At 55.6% G+C, this 18,574-nt stretch overlaps 1 protein-coding gene across 5 annotated transcripts in view; it reads left to right on the top strand.

Moving 5' to 3' along the window:
• Nucleotides 1-15,176, top strand: part of KIF21B (kinesin family member 21B) — a 40,451-nt gene extending 25,275 nt beyond the window's left edge. For 2 of the 5 annotated variants that reach the window (XR_009967762.1, XR_009967760.1), the window contains 19 exons: nucleotides 506-735; nucleotides 1,140-1,287; nucleotides 1,808-1,993; nucleotides 2,756-2,857; nucleotides 2,977-3,142; nucleotides 3,678-3,738; nucleotides 4,049-4,106; nucleotides 4,532-4,737; nucleotides 5,197-5,271; nucleotides 5,419-5,532; nucleotides 6,217-6,255; nucleotides 8,011-8,147; nucleotides 8,792-8,972; nucleotides 9,230-9,394; nucleotides 9,908-10,025; nucleotides 10,591-10,761; nucleotides 11,244-11,443; nucleotides 11,867-12,137; nucleotides 12,671-15,176. Coding sequence is in view for 2 of the 5 variants with exons in the window: in XM_062634494.1 (XP_062490478.1) it covers nucleotides 506-735; nucleotides 1,140-1,287; nucleotides 1,808-1,993; nucleotides 2,756-2,857; nucleotides 2,977-3,142; nucleotides 3,678-3,738; nucleotides 4,049-4,106; nucleotides 4,532-4,737; nucleotides 5,197-5,271; nucleotides 5,419-5,532; nucleotides 6,217-6,255; nucleotides 8,011-8,147; nucleotides 8,792-8,972; nucleotides 9,230-9,394; nucleotides 9,908-10,025; nucleotides 10,591-10,761; nucleotides 11,244-11,443; nucleotides 12,671-12,725 (2,412 nt within the window). In the remaining 3 variants the exon portion in view is untranslated. The remainder of the gene's footprint in view (nucleotides 1-505; nucleotides 736-1,139; nucleotides 1,288-1,807; nucleotides 1,994-2,755; nucleotides 2,858-2,976; nucleotides 3,143-3,677; nucleotides 3,739-4,048; nucleotides 4,107-4,531; nucleotides 4,738-5,196; nucleotides 5,272-5,418; nucleotides 5,533-6,216; nucleotides 6,256-8,010; nucleotides 8,148-8,791; nucleotides 8,973-9,229; nucleotides 9,395-9,907; nucleotides 10,026-10,590; nucleotides 10,762-11,243; nucleotides 11,444-11,866; nucleotides 12,138-12,670) is intronic. The other 3 variants (XR_009967761.1, XM_062634494.1, XM_062634495.1) reach the window with 3 other exon arrangements.
• Nucleotides 15,177-18,574: the final 3,398 nt, after the last annotated feature.

Below are 18,574 nucleotides of genomic sequence, written 5' to 3'. Positions count from 1 at the left end.
TCTCAAAGGTGGGTGCTGGGAGGATGGTGCCAAACTGTTTTCAGTGGTGCCCAGTGACAGGATGAGGAGCAATGGCCATAAACTAAACCACAAGAGGTTTCACCTGAACATGAGGAAGAACTTCCTGTTGAGGGAAGCAGAGCACTGGACAGGCTGCCCAGGGGGGTTTTGGAGTCTTCCTCTCTGGAGACATTCCAAACCCGCCTGGACACGTTCCTGTGTGCCCTGCTCTGGGTGGCCCTGTCTTGGCAGGGGTTGCGCTGGATGATCTCCAGAGGGCCCTTCCAACCCTAAGGATTCCGGGATTCAATGTAACCAGGTGGGAGATGGTTGCAGGCAGCAGGGGATGGTGTATGAGGCAGAAGGGAGACATCCATGAGGCACAAACACCCCCAGTGCTTTAGGTCTGGAGAGCTGCTGCTCTTTGTCTATGGGAACCTGGGGGTGATAGAAGAGCCTTGGGGTGGGGATGCCCATCTGACAACTTCTCCTCCACCCTGGGCAGGTCTCCGCGCTGCGCCGCCTCGCCAAGCCCATGTCTGATCGGGTGGCAGGCAGGACGAGCCAGAAGCCAGCCATGCTGGACTCAGGCGCTGAGGTCTCGGCTAGCACCACATCCTCTGAGCCTGAGTCTGGCGCTCGCTCCGTCTCCAGCATTGTGCGCCAGTGGAACAGGAAGATCAACAACTTCCTGGGAGACCCCTCATCCCCTGTGAACGGGGCTCGGCCCCCCAGGTCAGGGCAGGGGCTGTGGGAGTAGGTGATGGTGCATCCCAGGACTCCCATGCCTGGCTTTTGGCTGGTGCTGGAGGTTGAAGGCCAGCTTCTTACTGGTGTTAAACCATTGACCCAGTGACAGGCTGTACTGGCAGCATGTGACTGACTGTCCCATGGGCTTAAGCCCAGAGCTGTCCTTCCATAAGTGTTAAATGCCATGACACAAGCCCAGCTGGGCTCAGCTCTTGTCCCTTTCTTTGCTAAGGGGCAATTGAAAAGTTGGGCAGTCTAGAAACAATGCAGATGCTTCCTCTGCTCCTGGCCAGCCAGAGTCCAACTGGGGCATTCTTTTGGGGCAAGCATGGCTTTCCAGGAATGGTGCAGCCAGTGGCCCATGTGTCTCTTCTCCCCTTTGGCTGTAGGAAGAAGTTCCCCAAGAAGGGGACGAGTCAGACCTTCAGCAAAGCCGCCCGCCTCAAGTGGCAGTCGCTGGAGCGGCGAATCTTTGACATCGTCATGCAGAGAATGACCATCGTTAACCTGGAGGCTGACATGGAGCGGCTCATCAAGGTGACCATAGAACCATAGAATCAACCAGGCTGGGAAAGCCCTTTCATCTCATCCAGTCCAACCATTCCCAGCACTGTCAAGGCCACCCCTAACCCATGGCACTGAGGCCTCGTCTCCACGCTGTGTGAACACTCGCAGGGACAGTGACTGCAGCCCTGCCCTGGGCAGCCTGTTCCAATGCCTGAGCACCCTCTGGGGCAGGAATTGTTCCTCAGCTCCATCTAAACCTGCCCTGGGGCAGCTTGAGGCCATTCCCTCTTGTCCCATCCCTTGTTCCTTGGGAGCAGAGCCCAGCCCCTCCTGGCTCCATCCTCCTGTCAGGCAGTTGTAGGGAGCAATCAGATCCCCCCTGAGCCTTCTCTTCTCCAGATTAAAGCCCCCAGGTCCCTCAGACATTCCTCATCAGACATGTGCTCCAGGCCCTGCACCATGGTGCTGTGGACAGAGAAGGCTGGGTGGTGGGTGCAGGGCAGGGGCACTGCCATGCTTACAGTGCTGATCCTATTCCCTTTTTCCTCAGAAACGCGAGGAGCTGACCCTGCTGCAGGAAGCGTTGCTAGGCAAGAGGTCAAAACTGCAGGCAGAGAATCCCAAGGGGCTGCAGGAGCTGAACGAGGAGATCGAGGTGCTGGGGGCCAACATTGACTACATAAACGACAGCATTTCTGACTGCCAGGCCACCATCATGCAGATCGAGGAGACAAAGGTGGGTGGTTGGACTGGGCTAGACAGGAACAGAGAGAGCAGGAGCAACATTGGGAAGTGAAGGGTGTCACTGGGAAGGGCTAGGCTGGGTGTTCTCCAGTGCTATGTCACACACTTGGTGGGGCTGCATCTTCACAGTCTCTTCTCATTAGGTGGTTAATTGTGGAGGGGAGCACTGCCAGTTCCTTCCATGTCCATGGACAGGCTGCAAGTGCCCCAAGGATTCTAGGGAAGCTGCAACCCCTGTCCTGCCTCTGAGGGGCTGGCAGTCACTTGTCCCCGTGGATGTTCTCCTCGGAAACATCCCAGGGAAGACTGTCTTGTTTCCCAGTAGAAACCCTGCAGGTACCACATCCAGTCTAGACACTGGGCATGCCTCAGGGATGCTGTGCAGCTCCTGGCTCCCCTCTAGTGCTTGCAGCCAGGAGAGGAGGCTGTGTGCTGGCCCTGGCTTGTCCCTGACTCACCTGGATTGACAGGGCAGAAGGGCATGTTGTTAATTCACACTGGCCTTTGGGTTGGTGACCTTATCTGCTTGTGTCTGCAGATTAATGAAGTGTCTGCACCAGGATTTCTGTAGTAGCACAGAAGCCCTTCAGGCTACATTGGCCAGATAGGCCAGTAGCCACTTGGGCAGAATGAGGAGGTTGGGACTGGGCAGTGCTGTGGAAGTGCTGTGCTGGCCATGGAGCCTGTTCTGCCTGTGCCACATCCAGCGGCAAAGCTCCCATGCTGCATCCCGTGCCCATTCCTCCTGTTTCAGGAGGAGCTGGACTCCACAGACACCTCGGTGGTGATCAGCTCCTGCTCCCTTGCCGAAGCCCGGCTCCTGCTGGACAACTTCCTGAAGGCCTCCATCGACAAGGTGCGGTACCAAGGGGTGTGATGGGATTGCTCATGGAACGGGGGCAGGTTGCCGTGGGGGGGATCTGCTGGTGGGACCCAAGCGCCCACCTGAGGCCCTCCATTGCCATCGTTGCCCAGGGGCTGCAGGTAGCACAGAAGGAGGCCCAGATCCGCCTGCTGGAGGGGCGGCTGCGGCAGACAGACATGGCCGGCTCCTCGCAGAACCACGCCATCCTGGATGCGCTGCGGGAGAAGGCCGAGTCGCACCCCGAGCTGCAGGCCCTGATCCACAACGTCCAGCAAGGTGGGACCTGGGGCTGGTGCATCCAGTTCATGCCCATGAGCTAAAGCACCAGAGGTTTTACCTCGACAGGAGGAAGAACTCCTCCCCACTGAGGGCGCAGAGCACTGGGACAGGCTGCAGGGGGGATGTGGAGCCTCCCTCCCTGGAGACGTTCAAACCCACCATGGACACGTTCCTGGGTGCCCTGCTCTGGGTGGCCTTGCCCCGCATGATCTCCAGAGGGCCCTTCCAACCCCAAGGACTCTGGGATCCTGGGGCCAGGCATGCTGCCTGTGGGGAGAGTTGCCCAACCATGATGGTCCTCCAAGAAGCACTTGGAGGTGCCATGGCTGTGACCAGCATGCCCAGGGCTGCCCTGAGGGTGATGCTGGGCAGGGATGTGTGTGCTGGTCACCACACAACAGGGATGATGACCAGGTCCCTATGCCCCCCCCCACAACTGCTCGGGCTGCCCCCTTCACTGCACATCTCAGACGGTGCTGAACACAATGGGGTCCCCGCTGCACTGCTGATGCACTGTCTCCTTCCTGCACAGAGAACGGCTACACCAGCACGGATGAGGAGGTCTCAGAGTTCAGCCTGGCTTCAGATGGGAGGTGAGCACCCAGCCGGGCCCTCCAGCCGAGGTGGAGGAGGCCAGGAGTGGGGTAGGATGTGTGGTGCCACCCATGGGACCTCGCAGGGGGACATGGATGAACAAAGCCCCACCTATGGTGCCCAGCCCTTGGGAAGGGGAGCAGAGATGTCTCTTAGACACCTGCAGAGAGCAAAAACTAGGTCATTCCTTGGAGAAAGGGTGCTGGGGAGCAGCAGGTGACCCAAGGAGTCTGGTGTGCCAGTGGCAACCAGCTCTCTGGAAGGAGTTTGGCACTGAAGATCCACCTTTGTTCCCTTCTCTTGGTACAGCGTCTCCCAGTCTTTCACCATGAAGGGTTCAGCAAGCCAGGATGACTTCAAGTTCAAGGTTGGTCTTTCTGTGTGCCCCATCACAGGGAATGGGAGGAGGGATGGAGGGGCATGTTGTTCAGTGATAATCTAGGCCTCTGCTCTGTAGTCTGACTCTTGGCACAAGGTAGTCTGGCTGGTCTCTGGGTGGGGGCAGCTCTAGAGAAGAGGGTGCCATGGTCCTCTGAAGCACCAGAGGCTTGGGAAGCATCCACCACAACAGCCACCAAGGAAGTCCTTGTGTAGTGCTGCATTCGTGTAGGCAAAGGTGGAAGAGAGCACCCATTGTTCTGCACAGGCTTAGAGTATGTAAAGCCAGCACGACACAGGAGGAACTCCATCTCCTGTGGCCAGAGAGAATGAGCTCTTCCACCCTACAACTCTCTTCCTGTTCCTGCCGTCCCTCCCCATGCTGCCTGTGACTGAGCTCTCTGTCTGCTCTAGGGAGAGCCCAAGCTCTCGGGGCAGATGAAGGCAGTGTCAGCTGAGTGTCTAGGACCCACGCTGGATGTCTCCACCAAGAACATCACCAAGTCCCTGGCATCCCTCATGGAGATCAAAGAGGATGGGATCAGCTTCTCTGTCAGAGACCCCTATTACAAGGAGAAAGTGTCACGCACCATCAGCCTGCCCACACGAGGAAGCACCTTGTGAGCATGGGGTGGTGGGTCGCTGGGCAGTGGGAAGCTCATGCAGGGTGGGAAGCTTTGTCCTGGCTGTGGAGTTGCAGAGAGGTGAGGGTGAGCCCAATCCTGCATCTATCCAGGCTTGTGTGCAGCAAGCAGTCGGGCATTTGTCCAGCAGGACTTGGAAAGTATCTAGGAGTATGCTGATATCCTCTGCAGATGGAGAGGAGAGTACTCCAGGAGGAGGGAAAGAAGGGGGAAGGTCCCCAACTCACTGTTCTGGGTTATCATCCTTCTTAAAGGCTTCTTGGATCACCAAAAGCCTCTGTGCTCATGGGGTGACTTGAGGCATCTCTGATCTTGTGACTGTAAAGCAGCCCAACTTCTCCATCTGCTCTGCTGGGAAAGGCCACTGGTGTTCAGCATGGAGGGATCGGAGCAGGAGCAGCAGGCACCCACTCTACTCTCTTTCACTCACTTTAGTCCCAGGCAGTCTCGTGGCTCGGACACTTCACCTCTGACCAGGAGGAAATCCTACGACCGTGGCCAGCCTGCCAGGTGAGCTTGGGAGCTGGGAAAGAGCAGCATGGGCATGGAGAGGCTGGATGGCCCAGACAAGTGAGGAAAGATGCTGGCTGGACCAGCCCTTGCTGTGCCAGTAAGCAGCTCCCAAGTGACATGTCCCTCTGATCCTTCCTGGCTCAGGCCTCCAGACGTTGGCTTCACGCCTCCCTCATCCCCACCTACCCGTCCACGCAATGACCGCAATGTCTTCTCTCGTCTCACGAGCAACCAGAGCCAAGGGTCTGCCCTGGACAAGTAAGTCCTGGTGGGGTGGGAGCATCTGAGTGAGGGGGATCCATTCTACAACAGCAAAGAGCATGTGTTGGGTCCTTCAGTGGGGTATAGGAGCACAGGACCTCTGTCAGCTCCACCCCATTCTTCTGGCACCATTTTCATGCCCTGCTCCTGTCCATGAGAGAGCTGATGCTCTGCAAGGGCCACGCTGGACCACTGCCCTCTCCTGCCTGCTATGTGTCCCTGCCGAGCTGTCTGCTTGCAGGAGCTTGCAGCCACAGCTTCTGCCTGTACCCTACATGGAGACAGGGCAGTGCCACACTTGGACCACTGGGAAAGGCTATGGAGCAGGATGGTGTGAGGTGGGATGGAGGCTTGCAGGAAGCTGATGGACTGCCACCAACTCAAAAAATGCTGCTCCAGCTTTCCCCTGCAGCAGACTGGGGACCTGCCCTTGACTTGGGGCTTTTCTAGAACTGCTGATAATACTTGATGGAGACCTGCTGTCTGATCCTCATATGCCCCCCAGCTCCTCTGCTCTCTCCCCTGGTTCTCCACATGTGCTTCTCTTCCCTCTTTTCCCTCCCCCTCCTTTCTGTCCTGCATTGGCTTGGATGCAATAACAATCCTCCACCTCTTACTCCTCTGCTACCTCTTCTCGTCTGGGTTTTCTCTCCCATAATCCTGCTAATTTTCTGCCCCTAGGTCTGATGACAGCGATTCCTCTGTCTCGGAGGTGCTGAGGTATAGACAACTTTCTATTTATTATCCCTTCCTTCTCTTCTCCTTCTCTCTGTCTCACGAGCCTGCTCTCCCTCATCCCTGCATGCTTCACCTACACCTTGCTGCTCTCCCTCACCTCCCGTCCTGTGTGTGCTGGCCCCTCTTGGCATACCACCTCTAGTGTCTTGATGCCATCCCTCGGTGGTGAGTTTGAATCATTCCTGCTCTGATAAGCCCTTGGAAATGTGATGTTAGTCTCACCTACAGGCACTGGATGGTTTGGGGTGGCAGCATATTGTTCTCTATCTCTGATGGGTTCTTGTCAGCATGATGCCACAACATCCCGTCCTGTTCCCCAGATCTCCAGCAGGATGGTGTGATGCTGGGGAAAGGGGAAGCAATGCTGGGAGCTCCTAGTGTGTCTTTTTTTCAGTCATCTTCCAGGCAGATAATTCCAGGTGTTCCCTGAACCTGGTTGTGCTTCCCTCATGCTGGGTTGTGGGTAGGTAGATCTCCTTCCCACAGAAACCAGGTCAAATTGTAGTGCAGTGGCCAGCCTGGGCATTCAGATGCTCCTGATCCCAGTGCACCCTCCTGGCTATGGAGGTTTCCCAGCCACCTTTCCTGCAACTTTTAGGAACATCAGCCCTCCAGCACCCAGGTGTCCTCTCACATTGCCCATGCCCTGGGTGCCCTGGGCAGTTGCCACCAGATGAGTCTGTGCTATGTCACCTGGGGTGGTTTGCAGTCAGGCAGCATCACTAGGTCCCATCGATAACGTCTCGCCATGGGAGCCAGGTTCCCATTTGCATTCAGTGTCACCTCGACTGGAGGAAACACTAGAAGTCAGGACAGGGCTGTTTCATTTGAGCTTGGAAGTGCAGCTGCTGAGGTGACATACATCTGATTTCTAAACCCAAATGAATGAGCCTGTTTGTCCTAATGACTAATGTAAATCTTTTGTGGCCTTGGGTCTGGCCTTCTCCACCCCTGTGCCTCAGTTTCCCCACCTATAAGAAGAGACAAGCACAATGCAGGCTGCTTCGGATCACCAGCTGGGAAGAGCTGATGGTGGCCATGCACACTAGGGTCTGGAAGAGTCTGAAGGGTAGGGCTGTTGGTTCTCAGTATCCTGAGGGCTGTCAAAGTGGAGGTGATACTGTGTTGAGAGGGATAGGCAGCAAGTGTCCCTCGGAGGAAGGTCTGGCAGGGATAGGTCCTCTCCAGCCCAGAGCCAGTGGGCTGCAGGGTTTTCACAGCAACAGGGATGCAGGATGTAAATACCTGAGCTGTCCTTTGTATCCTTATATAAGGAACAGTGGCCCTGTCTCCAAATGTCACCAGCCCCAGGCTGACAGCCTCCAAGCACCTGGGTGCTGGGGTTTGGTACCCTGAAGCATTTATTGCAGCAGAGCTTCAGGCTAAAGAAGGTGCAGTTTGTCCCAAGGACAGACTGGGTCTCCTGGCTCCTTGGGTCTGTGCTGGCCCGGCATGAGAGGTTCATCAGGAGAGCAGAGGCCACTGGGCAGCCCCCTGCTTTCCCGGTGTGTATTGATGGGGCGGGGTCTGCTCCTGGGGAGATTCCTGGGGTATCCATGAAGGTCATTGCTCAGATGTCCTGGGTTCAGATGGAGAGGCCCTGTGGCACTGCCACGTGGTGGAAGATGCTTGGTATGAGGCAGCTCTTGTTCTCCCATGCCCTCAGGACTGTGTATGTAGTGTGGTGCCTTCCACACACACCCCATCATGCTTATTCTTTCTTTCTTTCCATGCAAGGGGTGTCATTAACCCAGTGGGTGGCACCAAGAATGCCCGGACAGCCCCGCTGCAATGCGTCTCCATGGCAGAAGGACACACAAAACCTGTGCTCTGCCTGGATGCCACTGATGAGCTGCTATTCACTGGGTCCAAAGGTGCGTGGTGGACAGTGAGGACATGGGGGTTGCTGGCCTGCAGATATTGTGGGAGCAGCAGGTCAGCATGGGGGATGATCACTCTCTTCAACTACCCGACAGAAGGATGGAGCCAGGAGGGGAATGGTCTCTTGTCCAGTGCTCCCAAGGAGCAAGGGACAGGACAAGAGGAAATGGCCTCAAGCTGCACCAGGGCGGATTTAGATGGAGCTGAGGAGCAATCCCTTCCCCAGAGGGTGCTCAGGCATTGGAACAGGCTGCCCAGGGCAGGGCTGCAATCACCGTCCCTGCAAGTGTTCACACAGCGTGGAGACGAGGCCTCAGTGCCATGGGTTAGGGGTGGCCTTAGCAATACTGGGGAACGGTTGGACTTGATGAGCTTCAGGGTCTTTTCCAACTTGGCTGATTCTAGGATTCTATGTGAAGTGCTGGACACCATGGGGATGATTCCTCCTGGGCTTCTTGTCTGTTCTCAGCATTGAGCCATGCCATACCCTGCCCCAGCACTGTGGCTGGCTCCTTTCCTCTGATTCTGAGGGTGTAGAGAGGTGATGATCAGAGAAGCTATTGCCCTCAAGTCACCATGGCTTTGGAGGGAGACTTCCACCATCTTGATGCTCCTGGGCATGTTCTTCCTCCCACAGACCGAAGCTGCAAAATGTGGAACCTGGTAACAGGCCAAGAAATTGCTTCCCTCAAGGGTCACCCAAACAATGTGGTTTCCATCAAGTACTGCAGCCACACGGGGCTGGTGTTCACTGTGTCTACATCATACATCAAAGTGTGGGACATCCGGGACTCAGCCCGCTGCATCCGCACCCTCACGTACGTGGCAGATGGGAGAAGCTGGGGGGGACCATGGCCTTCTCTGGACATCTCTGGCTTTGCAGAAGCCAGTGCCAGGAGCTACTGAGGCTGGGGACAGGGCCAAATACCAGCTGCTTCAGTGCCAGTGCTGCATCCTTAAGGAACCGGGAGGCTGGGAGAAAGCTTGTGGTGAGGGGACCCATGTGGTTCCTCAGTGGGGCCTCAGTGTCTCTGGTCTCCACTCATCCTCCCTGCTTGACCTCTGTCTCCCTTAGATCTTCTGGACAGGTGATCTCTGGGGATGCCTGTGCTGGGACCAGCACCCGCATGGTCACCAGTGTGCAGGGGGAGCACCAGATCAACCAGATTGCTCTGAACCCCAGTGGCACCATGCTCTATGCTGCCACTGGGAACTCCGTCCGCATCTGGGAGCTGAGCAGGTGAGGTGCTGGGGTGGGCAGGACAGCTTATGGAGTGGACACTGTCTATCCATAGTGGACACTGTCTGCTCAGAGGCACCTAAAATAACTCCCCAGGGAAATGGAAAGCCTTTTGAGGAATAGAACTTGCCTGGAATAAGGACTTTCAGGACCCTTTCCTATGAGACCCACAGGGTGATGAGCATCAGTGGAGCTACTTGGGGTGAGGGTTTGTCCGTGAGCTGGGCAGAGCTTAGGAAAGGAAATGTGGGATGAGCAGCAGTACATCCTGGTTTTGCCCTTGCCCCCTTCCCTGCCAGGTTTGCACTGACTCCTTGCTGCAGCCTAGGCTCTGGAGCCAGATCTGGGCATGCCCTGAGGTCTCCTTCCTCCTGGCATCAGCAGGAAGAGGGATGTCCCTGCTCACTGTCTCCCAAAATGAACAACCCCTATGGGAATCCTTTCCTGGGAGAGCCCTTTGGACGAGCTCCAGCACCCAGGAAGGGGCTAGCTGACCCATGTTGTTGAACTCAGGTTGCAGCCCATCGGGAAGCTGAGTGGCCACATCGGGCCTGTGATGTGTCTCACAGTAAACCAGACGGCGAGCAACCACGACCTGGTGGTCACAGGCTCCAAAGATCACTATATCAAGGTACTCACCTCCCCCGAGAGCAGAACCCTGTGTCACACAGGGAAGCCCAAATGTTGGTAACCCCTAAGGTCTCTTCTCATAGAATCATGGAATGATTTGGATTGGAAAAAACCTTATGATCACAGAATCATAGAATCATCGAATAGTTCATCTAGTTCCAACCCCCAAACTCTCTCTGCTGAAATCGGAGCCCAGATTCTGGTTTCACCTCTGCATGGGAGATTTTTGTGTATCTCCCCAAGTCTTGCTTTTTGCTTGGTCCATAACAGAAATGCACCTTTGGAGATGGATTTGCATTTCTGTCCTCCCTTAGGCTCTCCTCTCCCTCAGGCAAGTACCTCCTGTGGCTGGTACTTGCATGTTATGGCCAACCCAGATTTGCAGCTCACCCTGTTCTGCTCAGTCCTCCTCCCCAGTACGGATGCCAATTCCCACTCCCTTTCCAGCCTCAGTCTGGGTGCCCTAAGCCTGGAAAACAGAGGGAGTGATGGCCACATTCTTCAAGAGAGGGTCAGCTCTGTTTCGAGTGCCATCTGAGGTCTTTCCCCATTCTTCTTCTCCCCAGGTATTTGAGATTGCTGAGGGCATGGTGGGCAATATTGGCCCCACTCACAACTTTGAGCCCCCTCACTACGATGGCATCGAGTGCCTGGCCATCCAGGGAGACATCCTCTTCAGCGGCTCCAGGGACAATGGCATAAAGAAGTGGGATCTGGAGCAGCAGGAACTTATCCAGGTCTGAAGGGGAGCATATCATACAGGTCCTCAGGGTGACTCGGGGTAATGTGCGGCAGAGGAGTATTGCTGCTGGCAGGACCCTTGTCCAGGGACCTTATGCCAGTGTTCTGCACTGAGCTCACCAGGAAGGATATTCCCATTCCTGGGAATGTGGCAGTGCATGAGTGGGGTGGCTCTGTGCTGTAGGGCACTCAGGATCGCCAGCTCCCCCTGGCATACAGGCTGCAGCATGAATTGCACTGCTGGGTGGGGTGTTCCTCTCTGAAGATCAGATGTTACCTCCTGCCCATGGAGCAGGGGAGAAAAAACAAACCCTGACTTCTGAATCGATCCTCTTGGCCTCCTAACTTTGCTTCATTAGTCCTACAATCCAGATCAGCCCCAGGGTACAACAGTAAGGATCTGACCCATGCTGGATGCATGAGGCCGATGGTGGTGCTGCAGATGAGGTTGCTCATGATCTCTGCTCTCTGCCTGCAGCAAATCCCCAATGCCCACAAAGACTGGGTGTGTGCCCTGGCTTTCATTCCCGGGCGCCCCATGGTGCTGAGCGCTTGCCGAGGAGGCATGATCAAAGTGTGGAATGTGGACACCTTCACCCCCATTGGGGAGATCAAGGGACACGACAGCCCCATCAACGCCATCTGCACCAACTCAAAGCACATCTTCACTGCCTCCAGGTGAGCCTCAGGCTTTCTGTTTCCCAGAGCCCCCGGGAGGTGGGAGAGCCCTGGGCTGAAGCATTACCCCCAGGCCTGGGTGGGTTTGTGCTGGGTGGACAGGAAGCAGGGAGGGAGGGAAAGGGGGAGTCTCACAGCTTTCTAGTCCCTCCATTCCATCTCATCTTGCCCACCTTTAGCCTGCCCCATGTCATGGCCTGCCCACTGAAGTGCCAAGAGCTATTCCCTGACCATCCCCTTCCCATGCTCTGGTGATGCCCTGGGTTTTCCCTCTCCCCGGGGCTGGACATCCTCTGCTGCTCTTGGGGAGCTCTTTGGCAGCAAGACTCTGATATCCTCTTTTCCACCATGTCCCTTTTCTCCCTTCCTTTTTCTCTGTCTCTCTCTGTCTCTCCTCCTCCCCACCTCCCATCTGTGCCACAGTGACTGCCGGGTAAAGTTATGGAATTACGTGCCTGGGCTCACCCCTTGCCTTCCACGACGCGTCCTTGCCATAAAGGGCCGTGCTACTAGTCTGCCTTGACCCTTCTGCTCTTTCTCTCTTGCTCATGCAGTCTTCTCCTGTCTTTTCTTCCCTTTTCTCTTTCTCTCCATCTTTTTCTCCCTCTGTCTTTCTGTCGCTTGCTTTCACTCCTCTCTCCCTTCCCCTCTCTCTTTTTCTTCCCTTCTCTCTGATCTGAGCTGCTTCTTCACGGTATGAAACTATTTTGCGTTTTTCCCCACTTTGCTAGAAGAGACTTGTCCCCTTGTCCCAGTCACACCCCTGCGCTAGTTTGGTTTCCTTGCTTTGGTTTTTCTCCTTGCTGAGTGCCTACATCCACTGTGGTAGCTCAGAGGACACTGTGGCCTTGCCCACTCCTTTGCATGGATGGTGGGGTGGGAGTCAGCAGTCACCCCCAAAGCAGCCCATGCCCTGGGGAGATGAAGCACAGCAGCTCCTTGTGGTGTCACTGCTTTGACCTAGAGTCACTCGAGGGGGGCAGGAGTCCTGTGGTCAGGGTCAGCCCTGGGGGTCAACATTTTTCATTGTCCCCAACTGTTGCCAGTGGGGTGAGCTGGAGGCTGAGCCCTATTGGGCCTCTCTGCTCCCCAGAACAGACTGGGCAAACTCTTGCCATGAGAAAAGGGTCTTGTGGGGTGCATGCTGCCATGGGCTGGGGTGGGCAGTGTTGCTCCTCTCTGCAGGACTCCTGGGGTCACACCATCCTTCTCACCTTTGTTTCTCAGTGACTTGACAGTGAAGCTCTGGAGCGGGAGGAGGTTACCCACAGGGTCCAACTAGAAGCTGCAAAGACTGGAGGACATAACAGGAGGGTGAAGGTCAAGGTACCTCTCCCTCACGATCAAGACCTGGTCATCTCTGGGAGCTCAGTCCAGGGATAGGGATTTGTTTGTGCATGATCCGGTGGGGCGGACGATGCCCCGTCTGGTACTTTGACCACTACTAGCTCCTGTGAGAAGGCAGCTCCGCAGGGCATCATCAGCTCCACCTTCCCTCCCGTTGAGGTTTCTTCATGGTTTTCCAGTGACCATGAAGTATTTCAGCTCTTTTCTCACCCACTCTGCTGTAATGCCTGATGGAAATTGCAGGCATCAGAGCTCCTTGGCTTCTTCTGAGACACCCCCTTGCCTCCATGGGCTTATGTGGCTTCCACCATGATGTGCTGCTTCTGTCCCTGTTGGCCATGGGGCTGGTTCCTGCAGGAGTCTTTCTGCACTCCACAGCCACAAGGACATTTGGTGTCTGCTGGACAGGACCACAGCATAGAGGGGCTGTCTTTGGAGCCATTACTTGTGGGACAGCCTCTCTGCTGTGGGCAGTCTGGAGAAGGATTTCCAGGTAATCCCATCATTCCACATTCTCCATCTACCTGTTCCCAGCAGTTGGAGGTGGGCACCTCTGAATTCCTTTGCCGTGTCCCAGCTGTGGATGTACAGCAAGCCTGGGAACATCTCCATCAGTCAACTTACAAACCTGCTGCAGTTCCCTTTGACGTTCTCTAAACTCCAGTCATAATTCCAGTCATAAACTCAGCTGACCCATGGCTCATGGGCTCTTGCCCTAGTGCTCTGCAGTGGGGAAAGGCTGCTTAACCCTGCTCTTGACAACCTGGCCCTCAGCAGGGCTTCTGTGGTAGGTTCCTGCAGCATGCTGACCCCCTTGAGATAGAGAAACAAAGCAAGAACAGAGGTTACAGGGCAAAGAAGCCAAGGCTGGATTCATCACCATCATCCCTGTGATTCATCTTATTCTGGAAGCTGTAAATCCTTCCTCCAGGCTCTGCTCTTAGTCCTCTGCCTGGGAAGGACTAGCTCAGGTTTGGCCCATTGGCCCCATGGATCTGGAAGCCAGAGAAGGCCAAGCCAAGGCATGGAGCAGCCGGAGGATGGGCCAGGTTGGCCTCAGCTGTGCCAGAAGCAGGGTGAGGAAGGGGCAGCACACACTCATCTCACACAAGTCCCCTGATTCACCCCTTGCTTGAAGGACAATCCTGCAGTGGATGATCTTGCACAGTCCAATCTCCATGAAAAGCTGGGGACTCTGTTCAGGACTCTTTCCCCAGGGATGTAGCTTCTGCAGGCTCCCTCCTCCTCTGGCTCCAGGGCATGCAAGGCCTTGGTCTCACACTGGAGTTTTTCTCCATCAGTCCTGTTGTATCGTCTCCTGCTCTGTCCAGCCCTGGGCCAAGCAGGGCTTCTCCTGCCATGGGCAAGGAGAACCTGGTGTTCTCTGTCACAGAAGAAGCAGCATTTGAACTCAAATTTAAGGATTTCTTCATGAGACCCCACCAGCAATGAACTGGGATCTCAGAGGCCACAGGAGGTTCAGGACCTGCCCCACAGACCATTTTCCCTCTGCTTTTTCCAACCATGGTGACTCTTGGACCACCCCCAGCTCGTTTTGGGGGAAAACCCCATCCTACTGGCTTGCCTTTGTGGCGGGTGTGATGCGTGTGTGTGTGTTGTGTATGACCATGCCCAGTTCAATGAGCAGTCCCTGGTGATCATGTCTGAGCCCTGCATTGAGGTGAGGAGCCCTCCTGCCATGGCTGATGGAGAAGTGAGTGTAAGGCACAGACATGGGGGCTTCAGGAGGTGTCACCCTCCTTGGAAAGGGTTTTCCTGCTCATTCCTGAGCTGGCGGAAGTTTTGCTTGGCTGGAATGGGTGGTGTGGATGTGTGTATTTGGGCAGAGATGTGTGTTTGAGTGTCTGTAATTGGGTGTACCATATGCATCAATGTCTGCATCAATGTCTGCACCAAGATCTGCCAGTGCCTGATGTGGAACCTCTCACTGCTCCCTGCTGAAGTCGATGAAGGAACCTGCTCTTGGGGGACTCTTGGAGTCAGACCTTTCCTTTCACAACCAGTGTCTTCTTGTGTGTAGGCTGCAAGTGCCTGCTTTATTTCCCAAGGCTGAGTGCTCAATCCTGCCTGATGCTGAGCATCCACCTCGCTGCTGCATCCAGGAGCACGTTGAGGGGGCCTCAAGGCTTTTGCAGCCTGCAGGTGCTGCAGCACAGCAGCAAGTGACTGGATAGGGGGTCTCTGAGGAGAGGGATAACTGTGATCCTATAGCTGTGTGTGTGTGTGTTTTAGTATCTGTGTGGGCTGGTATTTCTCATGCACAAGAGCATTTCTCGGGTGTTGATCTGGTTTAGCTACCTCACGGTGCAAGCTGGGTGCTGTTGTCACTGGGTTTGTGTTGGGAATGGGGTGGGGAGTGTGGGTGCTGTTGTCACTGGGTTTGTGTTGGGAATGGGGTGGGGAGTGTGTGTGCTGTTAGGTTTTTCTCTTCTCTCAATTATTGTTATGGTTTTTCACACTTGAATTCATGCTGGGGACACATGGCCTCACCCCCACCTCACTGTATGTCTGAACTGCCCCTCATGCAGCAGGATTCCCCCCAGCTCAGTCACAGCACTGAGGTTTTGCTCCTGTGGCTGGTGGGGTGATCGGGCTGACCTCAGCTTTGTTGCTATTACTGTGTTGATCTGCAGTGCGGAAGTGGTCCCTCTTGTCCCCTTGCAGGATGGAAAGGGACCTATGAAAGGCTCAGCTCAATCTGGATTCCTGCCTCTGTTCTAAGAGGGTGCAGTGAAGCCCTTCTTGTGTTCAGAATGTCCATGCAAGGCACATCACTGGAATGAACTGTTCCCCATTTTCCAGAGCCTGCAGCCTGGAGCAGCAGGGAACTGGTCCTGTAAAAGCCTCTGTCCAGGTCTGTGAAAGAACATCATTCTCATGTATGATGTTTGATTATTTTATTCCCAAACCATAGTTGAATCTAGATCCAGTCCCAGACACTGAACGTAAACCAGGGTAAACCTGGAGCCCCAGATTCCCCACTGCCTGGGGTTGGGAAGCTGACACAGAGTTGTGTTCTGCTTTCCTGGCACAATGGGGTTTGGAAAGCGGCTCACAGCTCTGAGCTACACTCTGAGCCAGTTTAGGTGGGGCAGGTTCCCCCAAACACTAAAGCACAATGTCCCAACATGAAGGTGGTCCAGCAAGGGTGGCGCCTGGGACTCTGGTCCTTCAGAGCCATGGGCTTAGACAGCCAAGGTGGAGATGGGCTCAGGTGAGGGCTCTTTGTGTGCTGGAGGAAGCAGGTGAGCTGTGTCATCCTTTGCACTGTGCTGGGGAGCTCCTCTGGGGCTCAGACTTGCACAGCTTAAGTATTTTCTTGTGGCTTCTGAATCCCTCTGCCATTGCAGGGACAGTTTCAAGCTGCCTTTGCACCATGCACCTCATTTTGCTTTGCCCTTGGGTGCATTGGTTTGATACCTGCAGTCCAGAGAAGTCCTTCCCTTCCTCAAATCACTGGGTGCTGCTTTTGTACCCGGGGCCTGACTCTTGCCCCCTGGGTTTCCCCACTCCAGCACACAGGGGCCAGCTCCTGCCTCTGCTGCGGGCACAGAGCTGGCCCAGAGCTGAGCTTTGCACACAAGGGTCCCCAAACCACTCTGAGCCGCCCAGGAAGCCTGGGCACTGCCCCATCCCTGGCACTCACAGCCCTTGTGGCACAGAAGGACACGTGGGTGCTGCATCTCCCAGCCTGGCCAGCTGTGAGGAGCTGGGCTCTGCGGTCCTGTCCCCTTCCCTGTTCTTCCCTCTAAGCACAGCTGCTTTAAGGTCTCAGAGTCTGCCTTCTGCCTTGGTGCTGCAGAACCAGTGCCTGCTCCCCAGGGTGCTCTCCCAGTGCCCCTGTCCCTGACCTTCTTCCCTTGTCCCATATGGGACAGGGTGCAGGTACAATCTCTGCAGAGCATAGAACTCCCATTTGCTTTTCAGCAAGCTCACAGCCTAGAGGCTGCAACACCCTCCCTGAGCCCCCTGCTTCCTGCAGAGGGAAGGGAACTCCTAGCCCTCCTGGTGTTCCAGCTGGAAGTGGGAGGGAGCCCAGCACAGCCCCAATCCCCCAGGCCCTGGTCTGGCTTCCTGGGGCTCACCCATAGAAAAGCACAGCCCTGTATCTTCCTCCTGCCCAGGGGGGCTTTTGCCTTCATCCTTAACAGCTCTGCCTGGTACCTGCCAGCTCTTCCACATGCCCTGTGCCCTGGGATCACCCAGCACCCTTCAGTCCAGTCCTGGGGAGGGCTCAGGCAGCGTCAGCTTCACGTCACCTGCTCATTCACCCCTTCCTGCTGCAGAAGCATTGCAAATAGCAGGTGCCTTCTCTTGCTCAGAGCTGTTTTCTAGAGGCCAACTCTTGTGAAGGTGTGTTTTTTGTCTCTGCTGGGTCATGCAGCCCAGCCCAGCAGTCTGGGTATGTCAGAGGACAAGGCATGTACATATATTTTATACCTCGATGTGTTCCTGTAAATAGTGTAAGTTATTTCGGTCTCATGATGTACATGTTTTTACACTGGTTGTGGTTGGTCCTTGCCTTTTTGTCCTCACAAATATAATGTGCTGAGATGAAGCACCAGAGAAGAGATGGCTTTGAAGAGGGGAAGAGCACAGCCAGAAACGTTCTGGCAAAGGGGTGGAAAGGCTGGCTGAACTGATGTAGCTACAGCCCTTTGTGTGTTGGGAGAAGGTAATCTGCATCCTTACAGGCCCAGTCCTCAGTCAGTCAGGGTAGATGTGATTGCACTGGGGGGAACTTAAGGAGCGGAGGTGGAGGAAGCACAGACCCAGTCAGGCGCTCTCCTGGGCAGCATGTGCCCACCCCCACCCAAGACACTGGTCAACCAACCAGCCCCAGGCACTGCAGGGCAGGAAGGGGGGCAGTGAGCTGTACCCACAGCCCAAACAGCCTCCACAGAAAGCTGTTTACTGGCCATCACCTTGTGTTGGCAAGCACCCTTGGAACAGCCCTACCAACACGGAGACTTGTGTTTGATTAACCCACCTAAAGCTCTATGTGTGTACTGCCTGAGGAGCTCTCTCTCAGGCTCCCCAGTGTGCAGCTCCAAAAGTGAAAACATTAAGCCCCTCTTCCCATACCAAAAGTGCTAGGACAGAAAGCTGTCGCTTAGTGTCACCTACACACGGTGAACGCTCAAACAGCCACATCAACATGGGGTCTGCATTTGTTCAGCCGCTTAATGCTCCTTCTGCATAATGCCAGTCTGGGGACCTCTCTAAGGCTCTCCATATTCCAGCTCCAAAAGTGACTGCATCCAGCCACTGTTCCTTCACCAAGGTGTCAGAACAGAAAGCTGGTGCTGGGCATCAGCTACATGTGGTGAACACCAGAACAGCCCCACCAACATGGGTTTCTGCGCGCTGAGCACCATCAGGAAGTGGCAAGGCTGCAGGAAAAGGGGATAAAGCGAGGAATAAGCTCCCTGTGGAGGAGTTGATCCCACCGCCATGGCTCGGCTGTGGGGGTGCTATGCCGAAGGCCATAAGGCCACGTCTGGCGCGCAGGGAAGGAGAAGGAGCCCCTGGAGCAGCTTTACCGCGTGGGACCGCTGCTGGGGAGCGGCGGCTTCGGGTCCGTGTACTCGGGGGTCCGCCTGTCCGACAGCGCCCTGGTAAGTGGCGGGGCCGGTGGTGGGGCGGGGGGAGGCGGCGTGGCAGGCCCCAGCTCAGCCCAACGCTGCCCTTGGCTTGCAGGTGGCGATCAAACACGTGGCTCGGGACCGCATCTCCTCGTGGGGCGAGCTGGTGAGTGCGGGA

This window comes from Pezoporus occidentalis, unplaced genomic scaffold (assembly GCF_034315485.1).
Source record: "Pezoporus occidentalis ecotype Australia unplaced genomic scaffold, CSIRO_AGI_Poc_V1 ctg429, whole genome shotgun sequence".
NCBI lineage: Eukaryota > Metazoa > Chordata > Aves > Psittaciformes > Psittacidae > Pezoporus > Pezoporus occidentalis.
The sequence above is the reverse complement of the archived record's forward strand: the minus strand, read 5'-3'. Positions and strand labels throughout refer to the sequence as shown.